We start from the raw sequence: 18515 nt of genomic DNA on the forward strand, positions 1-18515 counted from the left end.
CACACTTCCCTGGGGCACCCCTGACAATACCCTCATCTCTGACGAACACTCACCATCCAGGACAATTTATTGAGTGCTATTACTTAACTAGTCCTTTAGAAATTCACATATTGGGAACCTGTTTTGGGGCACCGTGTCAAACACTATCTGAAAATCTAGGAATATGGACTCTGCCTGATGTCCTTCATCCATGGTTTGCAAGATATCATACCAGAAAAGGGCAACTGAGTTTCGTACAAGGATGCTTTTTAAACCTGTGCTCAATTGTGGACAGGAGTTTTTCCATCTGAAGGAAATTTATCAAATAACGGAAACTCCAGGCTGGAACATCAACATTATAAGGATGTTTAATCCTGCTACTAGTGCGTGTGAGTGTGCCAAGTGTGGTGTTGCCACACATGTACGTTTGAATCAGCCAGCAACTGTATCAGAGCGGGCTGCAACCAGCAACTGTATCAGTGCGGGCCGGCCTCTGGAGGCCAATTGTGGTAGGTGTGTGCGAGGCGCAGTATACGCCGCACCACCTGCCAGCGACTCGTAAATATACACATGTGGAGCAGTGTTGACTGAGCTCCTCTATGTTCATCTAGTTGTACCGTTCACACTATTTGTTGTGTGTCTCACTATGTGTGGATTCATGAGAGACTATTTCTGTTATAATTCAGAGGTTTATGAATAAAGCCATATTTGTGTTACGTGGATTGGTTTCTTTTATTACTTGGTTACTACACAACTGGCGACGAGGATGGAATGGTATCTGCATGTGCAGTCTTTAAATGCTGTTTTGTCGGATATGCTATTGGCCCTACCTGAACGGCTTACTTCAGCAGTGACCACTTTGTCAGCTTCCATGAACAGACAGGGTACTATTCCACCAGTGCATACACCCCCTTTTCCTCCATATGTTGATTTGGCTGAGGATTGGTAAGCTAATGGAAAAAGACTAAGACAGCGTTCTTTGGCTTTCGCTGTGACAGTCTTGAATTTGTGCACAGCCTTCTTACTCTTGTGAATTCCACCTAAAATGTGTTAATTGTTGTGTCAGATTGCCCCTTTACAAGAACCAGCAGCTCTTACTTTTGATCACACATGCAGTTTATTGTCCACTTACCACTGCAAATGAACGCATGTCGTAGCAACACGAGTTGAATTCTACGGATGCCACAAGAAACCAAATCAGACATCCAGGAGCTGGGCAGCTGAACTTCATGGCCTTAGCCTTAAGTGTCAATCTGTTACTGACGCCCATAATGACTCTTATGTCGACCACATTGGGCACAACACAATTATCTGTTTAGCTTCGGACAATGAAGTGTGTCAGAAGGCTTTACTCTGTGAAAACCCTCCAATGGGGTAGTTTTGTAAATAGCACAATCTTTTGAAGTTTCTCAAGCAGTGAGTTACCAAATTGGACCGAGGGGCAATGTGGCATTAGTGCCATAAGATGTACCCACTAGGACAACAGATAGCTTGCACAAGGAAGCGCCTGTGGTGGTGGTAAACAGGCAGGCCCAGCACTGTATAGGCCAAGGCCTGCACAAGGAGCTGTGACTCCCTAGAATGCTGGGCACTCTTCTTGTCTCACTATGATTATGACATCCATTTTTGACCTACATCTAAACATGCCCATGCAGATGCCTTGCCCACCTTCCTGTGGGTCCTGATTCCAACTTTGATCACGAAGAATTGTTTTGCTTCCATCTTGATGTTGAAATGCAAGCTACAGTGGCGGGTTTCCCAATTTCAAGCTCACGCACAACAGCTGCCGTTGGCACCAACCCAGTTCTAAGTCAGGTAACGCAGTCTATTCATCAGAGCTGGGCTGATAAACCACCGGGTTGGGCTTTGGACCCCCTGCACAATTATGTTTCCTTATGGTATCACCTCTCCGTTCCTGATTGTGTTTTGCAGTTGTTTATGGAAGACCTCTCTCCGAGAGTAGTCATTATGGTGCAAGGTTCTACACACTCTCCACCAGGGACACTGGGGAGATTCACACTCTAAACTGTTTGCTAGGTGACATGTTTGGTGGCCAGGGATTGATGGCGAAATTGTCTGTTTTGTCGTGGCCTGTGAGCAGTGTTCCCAACAACAGGCAGCTACCAGGGCCTCCCTGTCCCTCTTGTCCCCTTCCTACCAGCCATGGGAATGTATTCATGCAGACTTTGGAGGCTCCTTCTTGAATTCCTATTGGCTCCCGGTTGCGAATGCATTTTCTGCGTTTACTTACATTCACAGGTGTGCATCGACATTGGACGAGGTCACAATTTGTATGCTTTTGAGAGTGTTTTCTATTGTGGGATTGCCTTGTACTTAGTTTCCGATACTGGCCCCCAATTCGTTTCTCACACCTTTCAACTGTTTCGTTCCTGTCACGGCATTTGTCATATTATGGCTCTACCATTCAATCCTCAATAAAATGGCAAGGCAGAACGACTAGTGCATATGTTCAAATCCGAAATGCAAAAGTTTGTTGTGGATTCTTCACTGGACGATGCCCTTCTCCATTTTCTGAGCACCTATCGCTTCTTGGCTATGATGGAGCAGAGCCCAGCCAAGTTCCTTTACAGTCGGCAGGTATGAATACTCCTCCAACTTCTGTGGCCTGTGCCGCACCTGCAGCTGGCATGTTAGATCGGCCGCTTCTTGCTGGGATCGCTGTTGTGGGCATGAGCGTTAGGTCGCTGGCCAAGTGGATAACAGCCACTGTTGTTTGCCACTGGGGAAGTCACCTCTGTGCCATCCATACTGCCGATGGACTGGTGGCTCACCACTTTGATCAGTTGCGGCCCCACTTGCCACCGGTAGCTACCAGTTCATGGGTGTGGCCCCCGTCGCCACAGTCCACCCCCATGCCTGTCGTCACCTGCTGTGTAGGCAAGCCCATTGCATTGGTTGCCTCTTCCATGTGTAGTGCTTGGGGTTCTAGCTTCTCAGCAGTGGGCTCTGGTCTGCCTCTGGCTCAGTCCACTGTCACAGCCTGCTGTACAGTCAGGCCGCCTGCACCGAACCCCTCGCCATCATTGCCTAAGCCATCATCGCCTGTGGATCGAGTCCCATCTCCTCTACACTGGGACCTGCCTGCTGATGATGATCGCACCCTGTTCTCCAGCGCTGTCATCAAGCAACGTGTGGGCCCATCGTCCTTGTGCATGCCCGCATCCTCCCGCTTTCTGGCCCTATGCTCCATTGTCTGCCTGGCACATCATCACGCTCCCTCCAGTGGCACTGGCTGCTGCCACTCTGAAGCCGATGGATGTGTTTCTCATCAGGCCACTGGTGTCTCCTTCGTTGCCTGGATGTTCACTTCACATGACGGTGGCTTGTGCTGTATCCTGCTACTAGTGTGTGTGTGCGCGCGAGTGTGAGTATGCCTAGTGTGGTATCGATGCATATGTGTATTTGAATAGGTCAGCAACTGTATTAGCTCGGGTCAGCCACTGGAGGCTGCCTGTGGGAGGCATGTGCACGGCGAGGTGTCTGCCACACCATCTGCCTGCAACTTGTGCATATACAGGGGGGAGAAAAATTGTGTTATGAAATGTTAACCCTGGATAGCTGATGCCAATAGGAACTAAAATTACTAATGTTGTTTAGGTCAACAACGCACAATTTTTAAACTATGGAAAGTTGGCACCACGCACTCCGATTGGCTGCAGGATCGCCCTGTTGCCAGATGCTCTTGACAATGCATGACCACAAATGCTTTGCCTGCCGGAGATCGCCATGTATTCAAGGCAGCCCGCACGCTTGGTGGTAGCATGCCAGCCTTACACTCTGGGGGCAAATCTGCCAGGGTCCCAACACATCCAATGTAGTTTCATGATAAGACGTACCAGGAAAAAACCTGTCAACAGCTATTAGTTCACACACAGAAATCTTTTACAAATTATGTCAGCCCTGGAAAGGGCCTTTTTGGTAACTAGGGAATTGTTTACTTAAAGCAGGTGCTCAAACTGGTGACCTTCTGATGCCACACAAGTTTGTAATTTTCAGTTCAATAAACTTTACCAGCAGCCTTACACTTTAAGATATTTTATTTTATTTTGAAAGCAACCCATTTCTGCAATTCATTTTACTATCTTCTGGCCCCATATGCTTTTTTCCAACCAACAAACTTATCGTATAGCACCATAAAATGATTGGAATTCAAAATACCCAGTTTTATGGTGCTATAAAATAAGTTCGTTGATTTGAAAATAGTGTATGGAGCCTGAAAATGGTAAAATGAATTGGCGAAACTGGTTGCTTTCAAAGCAAAATAAAATATATTAAACTGCATGGCTGCTGGTAAAGTTTATTGAATTAAAAAGTACATACCAGCCGATGTCCCCTGGCTGTAATGGACCAACAGAGATCAAGCTTGGTAACTTCAAACGGTGTTTTGCCAAACTCTTTCAAAGATTCCTGGCATTGTCCTGATGTGATTGGCAGCATGTTGAATGCGATAAATTAATTCTTCTTCATTTTTAGGTGGTTCGCGCCCAAGTGGGTGAACTAGAACCACGAATAATCCCCACAGGAAAAAGTCTGGTGGCATGAGGTCTGGTGATTGCAGGGGCCGTGTGTTACGAGCACCTCTGCCAATTACCCGGCCATCGAAGAGTTCATTTAAATATTTGCGCACGGCACGACTGTTATAAGCGGGCACCCCATCGTGTTGCAACCACATGCATTGCCGTATGTCCAGGGGAACATCTTCCAGCCAACTGTGCAGAGTTTTTTGCAAAAAGTGAAGGTAATTTGCCCTGGTAAGTCAAGGAGGTAGATAGACCGGCCCAATCAGATAGTCATCTACAATGCCTGCCCAAATGTTGAGCAGAAATCAGTCCTGGTGTCCGTGGACATATGTGATGTGATGATTTCTTCTTGCCCAGTAATAAATGTTTTGAGTGTTGTAAAGGCCATCCCGATGGAAGGTGCACTCGTCGGTAAACAACACAACGGCGGGGAAGTCTGGATCTCGTGCAGCACATCGCAGAAACCACCGGCCAAACCCTAGCCTGTGTTCATAGTCCGCCACAGGATTTAGATCTTGGACAGTGTAGAAACTAAATGGATGCTGACCGTCATCCCTCAAAACCTCCCAGACCAACCAATGAGTGACCCCCATGTCGTGCCCCACCACTCGGGTACTTGTCGTAGGTGCTTCATCAAAGCACTTGAGAACAGTCTCTTCAAATGCAGCATCCTGTCGTGTTCGAGGTCTTCCAGCAACATGTTATCCTGCTAACGAGCCTGTTTCTCCAAGTCGCCGGTGAATTGCTGTAAATGTTTGCGAGTGAAGGTGATGTCTTGCTGGGTATCGTTCCTCATACAACTGTTGACCTTCATGCACACTACAGTTGGCTAGTCCATACACAAAAACAATATCTCCCTGTTCTTCAAACGAATACTGTGCCACCATGCTTACTGTATGACTAAATCGCAGGCGACATGTGTGTGCTCCGAAGCGAAGTGAAGCTAACGTGTGAATGCCTCTGACGTGAGATGGTGACAGACATCAAGTCCTATTCAACATGTGTGCGTATCACACTGGGGCAGTGACAGTGTGAGGGATGTTTGTCTGTGTGAACTGACAACCATAGTGCTGCCCATCAACTGACGAACAGCAACAGGGGAATCCACGATCCATCGGAGCGCATGGCGCAAAGTTTCCGTAGTTTAAAAATGGTGTGTTGTCAACCTACACAACATTAGTAATTTTGGTTCCTACTGGCATCAGATATCCAGGGTTAAAAATTCATGACACCTCCAACCTTATATGCACAGAGCTGCACTCACTGACTTTCTGTATGTTCATCCAGTTTATTGTCCACCAGTTGTTCTGTGTCTCACGATGTGTGGATTCACGAGAGGCTATTTCTGTTATTTTTTGGAGCTTTACGAATAAAGTCTATTTGTGTTATGTGGATTGGTTTAATGTACTACTTGATTACTGCAAGGAAAAGAACAAATTGCTGCTCACCTTAAAGATGACACACTGAGTTGCACACAGGTACACTGAAAAGACTGTTACACACCCAGCTTTTGGCCAAAGCCTTCTTCAGAAAAAGGAAATACACACATTCATTCACATGTGCAAGCACACCTCATGCACAAATGACCACTACCTCCAGCAGCTCGGACCAGAATACAACTGCCACATGAATGAAAGCAGCAACCTGCAGGGGACAGGGGAGGAAAAGTGACAGCAGGGCACAGGTGGGGTGAGAGAAGAGCACTGTCTGGCAGTGTGTGCAGGGACTAGATGGAGTGGAAAACGAGTGGAGCAGAGAAGGGTAAAGATGGGCGGGTGCATTGGTAGAGGGAGGCATATAATGAAAGAGAGGGAGGATGTAAATATGGAGGAGGTGCAAGGGCAGAAGGGGTGGAAACTGTTGTGTGGAGGGTTATGGGAACAATAGTTTACTGAAGGTTGAGGCAGGAATAATTTCGGTAATGGAAAATGTGATGTAAGGATAACTTCCATCTGTGTAGCTCAGGAAAGCTGATGATGGAGAGGAGGATCAGATGGCTTCAGCAGTTAAGCAGTCACTGGAATCAAGCATCTTATGTTCAGCTGCATGTTGTGCCATACAGTAGTCTACTTTGCTCTTGGCCACAGTTTGACAATTACCATTCATTCTGGTGGACAGCTGGTTGTTAGTCATACCACTATAAAGAGCTGTGCAATGATAGCAGCAAGAGATGGCATAGCTGTTTTCACAGGTGGCCCAGCCTCTGATAGGGTAGGATAAGCCTGTGATAGGACTGGAATGAGAAAAGTTGAGTGGTAGGATTGGGCAGGTCTTGCACTTGAGTCTTCCACAAGCATATGATCCCTGTGGCAAGGGTTTGGCTTGGAAGTGGCATAGGGTGGACTAGGATGTTGTGCAGGATGTGTAGGTGAGAGCACCACTTTATCAGGGGTGGAAAGGATCTTGGACAGGATGTTCCTCATTTCAGGGTATGATCAACAGTCTTCTAGCTCAATTCCTTCAGTATCTCTGGGATCCTCTTCCACAAGATCAAACAAATGTGTAACCATTTTCACTGACCTTCTCTGTATAAGTTCAATATTCCCTGTTAGTTCTATTTGGTAAGGGTTCCACGCACTTGAGCAATAGTCTAGAACTGGTCGCACAAGTGATTTGTAAGCAATCTCCTTTGTAGATTGACTGCATTTCCCCAGTATTCTACCACTAAAACAAACCCTACTATCTGCTTCACCCACAACTGGGCCTACGTGATCATTCCTACAAAGTATTATTTGTATGAGTTGGCTGATTCCAAAAGTGACTCATTGATATTATAGTAACAGAATATTGTGTGTTTTTATTCTGTGGCGTGCACAATTTTACATTTCTGAACATTTAAAGCAAGCTGCCACTCTTTGCTCCACTCTGAAATCTTATCAAGATCTGACTGAATATTTATGCAGCTTGGTTCAGATAGTATTTCATTATAGATAACTGAAAAAAGTATGAGGTTACTATTAATATTGTCTGTAAGGTCATTAATATATAACATGAACAACAAGGGTCCCAACACACTTCTCTGGGGCACACCTGAAGTCACTTCCACAGCTGACAATGAGTCTCTATCCAAGATAACATCCTGTGTTCTCCCTATCGAAATGTCCTCAATCCAGTCAGAAATTCACTTGATATCCCACATGATTGTACTTTTGACAATTAGCATATGTGTGGTACCGAGTCAAACACTTTTTGGAAATCAAGAAAAACTGCATCTGCCTGACCGCCTTGATCCACAATTTTCAATATGTCATGTGAGAAAAGCAAGTTGGGTTTCACACGATAGATGTTTTCAGAATCACTGCTGGCCGGCATTGAGGAGGTCACTCTGTTAAAGATACCTCATTATGTTTGAGCTCAGAATATTTTCTAAGATTCTACAACAAATTGCTGTCAAAGATGTTGGACGGTAGTTTTGTGGAGCACTTCTACTACACTTCTTGTTGGTGGGTGTAACCTGTGCTTTTTTACAAGAACTGGAAAGGTTATTTGTTCGAGGGATCTACGACAGATTATAGACAGAAGTGAGACTAATTCCGCCAAAAATTCAATATTGAATCTAAAAGGGATTCCGTGGGCCCTGGAGCTTTGTTCAGTTTTAACAATTTCAGCTGTTTCTCAATACCACTGACACTAATACTTCATTCATTCATCTTTTCTGTGATACAAGGATTAAATTGGGGAAATTCTCCTTGCTTTTCTTTTGTAAAGGAACATTTGAAAATGAGGTTAAGCATTTCAGCTTTTGCTTTGCTACACTCAATTTCAGTTCCTGTCATTCGCGAGGGACTGGACACTAACTTTGGTGCCACTAAAAGCCTTTACAAAAATCCAGAATTTCTTTAGATTTTGTGAAATATCATTTGACAATATCTGCTATGTTAGTAATTGAAGGCATAACCCATTGCTCCCTTGACAACCAAATGTTTCTCATTGAGCATCTCTCTATCTATAGCCCTGTGTGTTGTTTTAAATGTAGTCTGCAGTAGTCTCTGTTTCTTTACAGTACGCCATGGAGGTTCCCTTCCATTATGAACTGTTCTACTGGGTACACATTTATCCAGTGCATGATGACCTGTTCTTTTAAACTTGAGCCACAATTCCTCTACATACTCCTGCCCTGAGCTGAACATTTGAATTTATTCATTGAAATATGACACTACTGATTTTTTGTCTAATTTACTGAACATATATATTTTTCTACTTGTTTTAGTTGACCTTTGTACATTGGCAATCACTGTTGCCACAACCACATCACGGTTACTGATACCAGTTTCGGTGTGGACATCCTCAAAGAGGTCATGTGTATCTGTAGCCATTAGAGCCAATACATTTCCATCTAGAGTGGGTTTACTAAGTATCTGTTCTAGTTAGTTTACAGAGAAGGCATTTAGTAATGTTTCACAGAATATCTTACAAGCCCACCACTAACAAAACTAATTTTCCCAATTAATTGTTGGATGATTAAAGTCTCCACTGATGATTACAGCATGACTGGAGAACTTATGTACAAGTGAACTGATGTTTTCTCTAAATTTTTCAGTTACATCATGTAATGAGTGTGGTGGATGACAGAGATCCAATTATCATTTTATGCCCACCCCTGATACCAAGTCTCAACCAAATAATCTCATATGCAGCTTCAATTTCTGTCTCAGTGGATTTGAGTTTCTTATCTGCTGCAACAAATGTATGACCTCCATTTGCCATTTGCCTATCCTTTCAATATATACTTAAATTTTCTCCAAATATCTTAATGCTATCTATTTCATGTTTCAACCAGGTTTCTGTAACTAGTATTATGTGAGCTTCACTGCTTTGCACAAGTGCTTCAAATTCTGGGACTCTGTTACACATACTTTGGCATTTAACCATTAGGATTTTAATACCATCACCTGTGGGAGATATTTCTTTCAATCTTACACTGATGATACTTCTGGGTTTCCTACAGATGTTGTTATCTGTATTGGATGGAAAGTCGTCTAATCTGAAAAAAAGCCCTGTGTGCACCCCACACACAGTCAGCTACCTGAGTAGCAGCCTCTGAGATGTAGTGCACAGCTGACCCATTTAGGGGGACCCTACAGTTCTCAACCCTAAGCCACAAGTCCAGGAAGTCACAGCCTAGCTAGTCACAGAACCTTCGAAATATCCAGTTTGCAAATTGTGCACTTTGCTGAAACTCCATGCACAATCTTCTCTGCCAGTCACTGGAATGACCCAAGAATGGCCTCAGAGCCCAGACGATAGACATAGGGCATCATCATTTGTTCCAATGTGCACCACAATCTGTAGTTGATTGCATCCCATTCCCTCAATGGCTGCCAGAACATCCTCTTCAACGTGTTGAATGAGGCCCCCACGCATACACACTGAGTGCACCTGGCATCCTTTTGTGTCCTCTGCTGCTGTTTCCCTAGAGGGTACCATCATTCACCATAAGTTTGAACTGTTGAAGATTATTAGACAGCTACCCTTTTTTGTTTGCCCCTCTTGACACCAGACAAAACAGGTTTCCCCAAAACAGACAACGCGAGTCCCACTGGCTCAGTTTCAGTGAAAGACAACGCCTTAAACTTGTTGGTTAGGGGGATCAGGTCAACACCCTGAGCCCTCCCTTGCCCCAAGTCCACCCTGTACAGGGTGCCCGATCTACCATTGACACGGCACTCATAATCAAGTGGACAATTAATGACAGATCCTGTACTTTCTGCAGAGGATATAGGATCCACAGGAGAGGATAGTAGCTGAGGTACCTCTGGCACCAGTATGACTGATAAACAACACTTGTGAGCTCTTCCAACAAACTGATTTGCAACACCTGCCAATTGTTTGACAGTAGTCAGAGTGATTACCAACTATTTAGAATATCACCCAATTCACCCAACGTTTGAGAACAGCATTCACAGTGGGGCTACATTTTGGCTTGTGCAATGTGTTACAAGACAATTAACAAATAACTTTAAATTAAGCCTGCTGATTATCTTTTAATCTGTTGAGCTAGAAAGTCGCTAATTCCCAAAAGAATTGAAGTAAAAACACAAAACAAAATTTCTATTAATAGATCACAGAAACTCTGTGATAAAAGTTACTAGTTTCCTAAAATGTTTTGAGATTAATTACAGTTGTTAGCAAACACGAAATCATAGTTAATTTATTATCAATGCAGAGAATATATGAGGCTACTCCTCTTTAAGGGTAAACTAGATGTAACATAATATGTTTGTCAGAATATCTACTACAGCACTTAGATCACAAATGCTGATTAACTTAAAATTACTTCTCGATTATGCAATGGACAATGGTAGCTTCCATAAATTCTCAAAAACGCACGTTTATTTGTGCTGGTGTACAATGACATACAGGGGTGATGTATTATTAGGTAGAGCAGTGAATCACAAATGCTGATTTAGTTCAAAATAAGTTATGTATTCGAAACTCTCCTTCACTGACTCTCCAACACCCACTCCTTTACATCCTGGATTTCTCTGCACACCCTCAATCCTCCCACCACTCCCAAGAATCAGCTAGTGCCCCATCATCACCCAATAACAACATGGACTGGATCAACTCAACCACATCCTTTTCCAGCACTTCATGCCCTGAAATGAGGGAGATTGTACCTGAGAATCTTCTCGTCTAAAGTAGTGTTCCGTCATCCACTCTACCTCCACGACATCCTAGTCCATCCAGATACTACACCCAATCTGCTCCAAATCCCAAGCCCTTGCCACAGAGAGCCCATATCCCTGAGGAAGACCCAGGTGCAAGACCTCCTGAATCCACCCACCCACCCAACACTTCCCATTCCATTCCTGTCACAAGCTTATCCCATCTCATCAGAGGCTGGGCTATATGAATTCTTGGGAGACATTGCAAGAATTATATCAGTTTACTTTGGTTCATACCTACTAGTTGGTTTGCAATGTATTCACGAGCAGATGTGATAACTTATAATCAGTGCCTCACTGGTACATGAGAGATGTTAGCTTTCACTGCATCAGATTACAGTTCATAGTTACTTATACCATTTGCTTACACTATGTTTGCTCGTCCTCTTCTAGAGTATAGCTGTACAGTATGGGGTCCTCATCACATGGGACATGGAAAAAATTAAAAGACAGGCAATTTGCTTTGTTACCATGAACTAGAGGAGAGAGTTTCATCCATATAATAAGCATTTTGGAAATGCTAATCATTAAAACAAATATATGTTTTATTCCAGTGAAGTCTTTCCATAAAATTTCAGGCAACTTTCTCATCAAAATAACAGACTTCTTTCATTTTTCCCACATACTATTTGAAAATGGAATAAAGCATATATTATGAAAATGTTTGGTAATGAGTGCAAGACATTGCACTCATTACCAAACACTTAGTGTAAATTGCAGGGTAACTATTCATGTAGATCTTTATTTATCCCACTGTTTACTTCATTATTCCTAACATACATTATTGCTGAGATATACCTTGCACACCAAATTGCAACGACAAATACTTTTCAAACTAGCTTCATTCAGAGTTAGTTCTTTGGATACTGCTGCAACCAGGCCGCATCCAATCCATTTTTTAATTTTTTCAATCATCTTGAGGCTTTCTGGAATTGAAACAAATTACCTTATGTTTTAAGAAAATAAAATTTGAATAAATCTTTATACACTATACAATGTAATGAAATTGAAAATTGTGTTTGAGCCATGCAAAATTGTCTGTGGAATCAGTTGGTTATTGTATTGTCTAATGAACAGATGTATACATAAATAAAGCATTTCTGAAAAAGATAAATTTGTTAATAACTAATTTAAATTCAAGTATTAGGAAGTCTCTCCTGAAGATATTTGTCTGGAGAGTAGGCTTGTATGGAAGAGAAAGATGGGCAATAACTAGCCAGAGAAGAACATCATCATGCTGAAGATTACATGGGTAGATCACTCACGAGGGAGTGCTGAATCAAATTGGGGAGAAAAGAAATTTGTGGTACAGCTTGACTGAAAGAAGGGATCATTTGATAAGGCATATCCTGAGGCATCAAGGAATAATCAATTAGAGGACGTGGGGAAGTGTGGAGGGTAAAAAAATTGTAGAGGGAGACCAAAACTAAACTACAGCATGCAGCTTAAAATGGATGTTGGCCACAGTAGTTACGCAGAGACGAAGAGGCAAAGTCAGGATAGACAAGCATGGAAAGCTGCATCAAACCCTTCTTAGGACTGCAGACCACAACAACAAAAACACAGATACAGCTGGTTGTCAAATCGAATGATTATCATGAGCATGGGGAAGACATTTTTACACATGCCACAATTTTATAAACGTGGTAACTTGCAAACTGAAACACCTAGTCCACTGGAAACAAGTTGAGTGACATAAATACCGGTGTCGACAAGCTGGAAACAAAATGGTGTGCAAACAGATAAATATACGAAGTCATTAATTATGTTAAGAAGACAGCCTTATTGATTGTTGTGCAACCTACTGAAAATGTGACAAGTCCTCTAAAGCACTCTGGCAGTGTATAACATCCCATTACCAAAATTTATGTTCCAGGCACAACTTATGTGTGCAACAACAGCTCTTAGCCCGACGGTTGCCAAACCAGGCATCAGGCTACAGGACACTATGGGTTTTTAAAGGTGATAACTTTCCTACCTGCCACAACTAGCCTGTAGTGCCGTCTGCCATTCATTGGGGTAACAGCATTAACAGGTCTGTTAATAAAAGATGTTGAGAAACAGGTGGTGCCTTCAGAAAAAGAAGGATGAAATTTCAAACAGAAAACAAACGAGCCATTCAAGATAAGGAGAAGCTTGACCAAGGAAGGACAAGAATGACACAGCTCCAAGTAATCGCCAAAGAGAGAGATATGTGCACTTTTCTGGGCAAAGGATGGCAACTGGCATACGAGACCTGTTCTCCAGGATGTTCAATACATCTAGAGAGTTTAAATGAGCAAATGCTTCCTTGTAATCACAGGACCGGAGATGCCTCAGCTGAAATCTCGTGATATCGGCATTGTCTTCAGCAGATTCAAGCATGCCTTAGTGTGTTTTTAAAATAGAACCACTTTTAACTCAATACTGATGATGCTCACTTGAAACTCAGTCTCATTATTTGACTCATACTCATTGAAATCAGCTCCTCAGTGCTGTGTGCTAACATATTGCATGGTACTTACATAGATGACAAGTTATTTAAACACTATTTCAGACTACATTGCACTGAGAAGTTTGTTGTAATAACAACAATCAGAAGTCAAATATCTGATGCAAGGCAGATGCATGGGTCTCATGTGAAAAAAAATTCCTACTGCTAAGGAGTCTGAGACTGCTCGAAAGTTCTCCGACCTTCTCAAGGAAGATCTTGCACACATTCCAGAGAGTGAGAGTATTGAAGAAATATGGCAGAACTTAAAAGACAAGATTAAATCATGCCATACACAATGGGTGGTTTCATTAAAGGGTGTTCACAAGTAACAACATTTAAAAAAAGAATATTACAAGCGAATGCATCAGGTAAACCACAGAAGGTAATATAGAATTTCAAGATGAGGAGAAAAGAGGCTGCCCAAAAAAAGGGAGCATGAAAGGAAAGATGAGGAAGAAATGGAACATCTGAAAGGGATGAATGAAGTAAGAACTTTTTATCAGAAGCTAAATAATAGCCGAAAGGATTTCCAGCCAAGGATGAATTTGTGTAGAAATACAGATGGCTCATTTTTGAGTAGTGATGGAGCAATATGTAGAAGATGGGCTCAACACCTTGAGGGAACTGTCAAATGATGGTACAGCAGAGAACTAAGGAATATCTGTAAATACAAGGAACTCAGAAATAGAGGAACCAGTACTATCTGCTGAGGAAGTGAGAGTGGAGGCAGTCATCAAGAAGCTGAAGAATAATAAGGCTCCAGGAATGGCTCTGATAAATGAAATAAGCCCTTACGTGTCTTGAAAGAGCTGCTAGAAAGGTGAATCTAGGGGTAAATGAAGGGGAAACTAAGTATATACCCAGAGGCCCCATTTGTAGAAAATGGCACACACAAATTTCATACCATGTGTAGTTTCACTCACTTTGAATCAGAAGTAAACTGTAAGAAAAATGCTAGCTCTGACCCAAAAATTAATATTGTCCACCAACAACTGCCACCATGGCCTCAGAAAACATATGAATTCTAAGTTGCTGTTCTAAAGTTATGATGCATAAAGTTTTACTAAGGCCAGCACTAACACATGGTGCTGAAACATGGACATTAACAAAATTTGATGAAAAACAACTGGGCATATTTGAAAGAAATATCCTGGGACTAGTTCTTGGGTCAGTGAAAGAAAATGGTGTCTGGAGGAGAAGATTCAACTATAAATTATATAATTTATATAATGAACCAGACATTGTCAGTTATATTAAAACACTGAAATGGGCAGGACAAATACTGAGAACAAACAATAGAATGATTATGAATATATTCATCGCATTCCTTGAAGGAACCAGGAGAGCTGGATGAACATAGAAGATGGGAGGAATGTGTCAGAGAGGACATGAGGAAAACTGGAATTCAGAATTGGAGGAGTCTGGCACTGAACAGGAAAGAATGGGATAATCTTCTATAGAATGCCAAGGATCACAGAGGGCTGTTGCGCAGATGATGAGGAGGATGATGATAATGATGATGATAGTGCACATTTAGGATGATTGCTAAAAATATGAAACACAACTAAAATAATTTATGCACACTGTTGAATATGATAAGCATATTACTTACTCATCTTTGGTTTGTTTTTATGGTTAGAGGGATCATACTGACATTTGTGAATATTCTTTTAGATCTACAATAATGACTTCATGGAGGTGGCAAAGTTCCATTGCACATGAAGTTCTAACCTAATGTGTAATAAGATGCTGGCAAGAAGTTACAGAAGGCCATGAAGAAGATTCATAATTTGAAGGCACCTCTGATGCAGATGGTGTAGCTACTATTTCAGCAGTTTCAAACACTACTACAGTAAATGGAGGTAGCCTGCATAATGCAGTCTGAAGTGGACCAGTGGGTGAAATGTTTAGTACAGATACAGCAGATAGTGTGGACTGTTTGCCTGTGCTTGAATAAGTATTTCATGAAAATCATAAAACTGAGTGTGATACTGAAGTGGCTGCAAATGGGAATTTTTATGCATGGTATAAAGTTGGTTCTGAATCCCAGTCCTTTGGGAAATGTCTTTCTCCAGAGGGAAAATGTTTACTTACAGAAGTTGACATTGCTTATTTTCTGAGGATTTTTCAAACTTTTTCAGATTTTGTGCTCCTCATTCATTGGTGCGAATACTTACCATCCCATAACTCAGGGTGGATTTAGAAATACATAACAACTTGGGCAGTTTTATTGATTATTATTTCCAAAGCTTATATACTGACATTTATTTAACTGTTACGCTGGATAAGATATTTCGTCATTTAAAGGGTTAACTGCACTGTGTGAACACATTGTGCTGCCATTCAATGTTGTGTCACAGTGCTCAGTGATTTATAATAATTTGTGCCTATTGTTTTTCAGTGTGTTAAGTTGAGTACATCCTCGCTAATGATTAGCCAGTTGATCTCGCCTGTAATTAGTTCTATTACACATTTCAACTGAGTTATAAGCCCACTTAAATATGAAACTAGCTATTAAATGTACTCTGAATTTTAAAACGTGTCAGCTATTGTAAGAATGATGAAGGGGGTTACTTTCAGAGGCATCCACTTGGGGTTCATTTACCTAGTTCAGTATGGACCTGCCAAGTCAAAATGACTTTTTGATGATTTGGTGGCCTGTCAAGATAAGGCTCGAGAAGTAGACAACATTCTGTCAGAACTAGAAAGTCAGCTATGCAAAATTCTTCTGTCTGGTGAGCAAGATGTATGAGACAGGTGATATACCTTTAGATGTCAAGAAGAATATAATAACTTTAATTCCAAAGAAAGCAAGTGCCGACAAATGTGGTTATTACCAAAACAGTTTCATTAATAAGTCATTGTTCCAAAATATTGCCATGAATTCTTTAAAGAAGAATGCTGGTAGAAGCTGACCTTGGGGAAGATCAGTTTGGATTCCAGAGAAATGTAGGAACACATGAAGCAATACTGACCATACTACTTCTTGTAGACTGATTAAGGAAAAGCAAACCTAAGTTTATTGTACTTGTAGACTTACAGAAAGCATTTGGCACTGTTGACTGGTATGCCCTCATTCAAATTCTAAAGGTGGCAAGGGTAAAATACAGGGAGCAAAAGGCTATTTACAATCTGTACAGAAAATAGACGGCAGTTATAACAGTCGAAGGGTATAAAGGGAAGCAGTGGTGCAGAGGGGAGTAGACAAGGTTGTAGACTATCACCCACGTTATTCAATCCGTACACAGAACAAGCAATAAAGGAATGCAAAGAAGAATTTGGAATAGGAATTAAAGTCCAGGGAGAAGAAATAAAAAGTCTGAGGTTTGCCAATGACACTAATTCTGTCACATACAGCAAATGACTTGGAAGAGCAGTTGAATGGAATGGACAGTGTCTTGAGAGGAGGATATAACATGAACAGCAACAAAAGCTACACAAGGATACTGGAATGAAGTCAAATTAAATCATATGATGCTGAGGGAACAGACACTTAAGGTAGTGGATGAGTTTTGCTATTTGGGCAGCAAAATAACTGATGATGGTCGAAGTAGAGGGGATATAAAATGTAGACTGGCAATGGCACGAAATGTGTTTCTGAAGAAGAGAAATTTGTTAGCATTGGATATAGATTTAAAACGTCTTTTCTGAAAGTATTTGTATGGAGTGTAGCCATGTATGGAAGTAAAACATGGACGATAAACAGTTTAGACAAGAAAAGAATAGATGCTTTTGAAATGTGGTGCTGCAGGAGGGCACTGAAGATTAGACAGGTTGATCATGTAACTAATGGGAAGTTACTAAACAGAATTGGGGAGAAAAGAAATTTGTGGCACAACCCAAGTAGGAGTTGGTAGGACACATTCTGAGGCATCTAGGGATCATCAATTTAGTACTGGAGGGAAGTGTGAGGGGTAAAAATCATAAAGGGAGACCAAGAGATGAATACAGCAAGTAGATTGAGAAGAATGTAGGTTGCAGTGGTTATTTGGAGACGAAGAGGCTTGCACAGCATAGACAAGCACAGAGAGCTGCATCAAACCAGTCTTCAGACTGAGGACCATGACAATAACAACGACATGTCACATAGCTCAGGAAATATGACATCACAAACGCTGAGGCACATTAAAAACTAGCTTTTGCTTAAAAAAGCACAAATTACCCATACTATATCCATCCAGTGTTTCATAATGAGAGCACTTAGCAACTTACATTAAATTTTAAGCAAAATTCAAACCTTTTAAAAAATTTTCTCACTTTCGTGCTTAACATAAAATATTTAACACACGCGTTACCTCATTTGAAACTATTTTACACATGGTAGTTTGATTTTTTTAAGGAGTCTTGTGTCTACTGATAAATAAAGAATACAGTGGTAAGCACTGTGTCAGATTCCATTCTGACATGACAGAAGGGTTAGAGAAATAAAGATGAATTAAACTGGAAGTGAAATACAAAGTTTAATGAATGATGCAATTTAAAAATATGATGAAATGGAGAAAATAGAGGAAGTAATCGTTAGAGAGAGTGAGAGGAAACGGGCGGGGGAGGGGGGGGGAGAGGGGGGGGAGATGGAAATATAAAAGTAATTGAATAAATAATGAAATTCTGCCACTGGAAAAATGGGGGATTGTTTGTTAACAAATGTTAAGCCAAGAGGGTGGCAGGATGAAATGATGTCATAGAGGAATTTCTCCTCTCCAGAGTCCAGAGAAATTACTACTGGGTGGGAGGACTCAGACAGCCAATACAAAGTAGCTGGCACTTGGGTCTCTCAAGTCATAGTGTGGAACATGCTCAGCAAATGGATAAGTAATTGGGGGAGGGGGGGGGGCGACATGCCACAGGTTTTGC

The 18515-nt window shown here is 41.7% G+C and overlaps 1 protein-coding gene across 2 annotated transcripts in view; it reads right to left on the bottom strand.

Annotated features, from left to right (window-relative positions):
- The window catches only part of LOC126092799 (uncharacterized), a 211449-nt gene that overhangs the window by 116222 nt on the left and 76712 nt on the right, over nucleotides 1-18515 (bottom strand). For both annotated transcript variants that reach the window (XM_049908536.1, XM_049908530.1), the window contains exon 5: nucleotides 11987-12114. In XM_049908536.1, coding sequence (XP_049764493.1) covers nucleotides 11987-12114 — 128 coding nt within the window. The remainder of the gene's footprint in view (nucleotides 1-11986; nucleotides 12115-18515) is intronic.

The sequence above is a fragment of the Schistocerca cancellata genome, chromosome 1 (assembly GCF_023864275.1).
Source record: "Schistocerca cancellata isolate TAMUIC-IGC-003103 chromosome 1, iqSchCanc2.1, whole genome shotgun sequence".
Classification (NCBI taxonomy): Eukaryota; Metazoa; Arthropoda; class Insecta; order Orthoptera; family Acrididae; genus Schistocerca; species Schistocerca cancellata.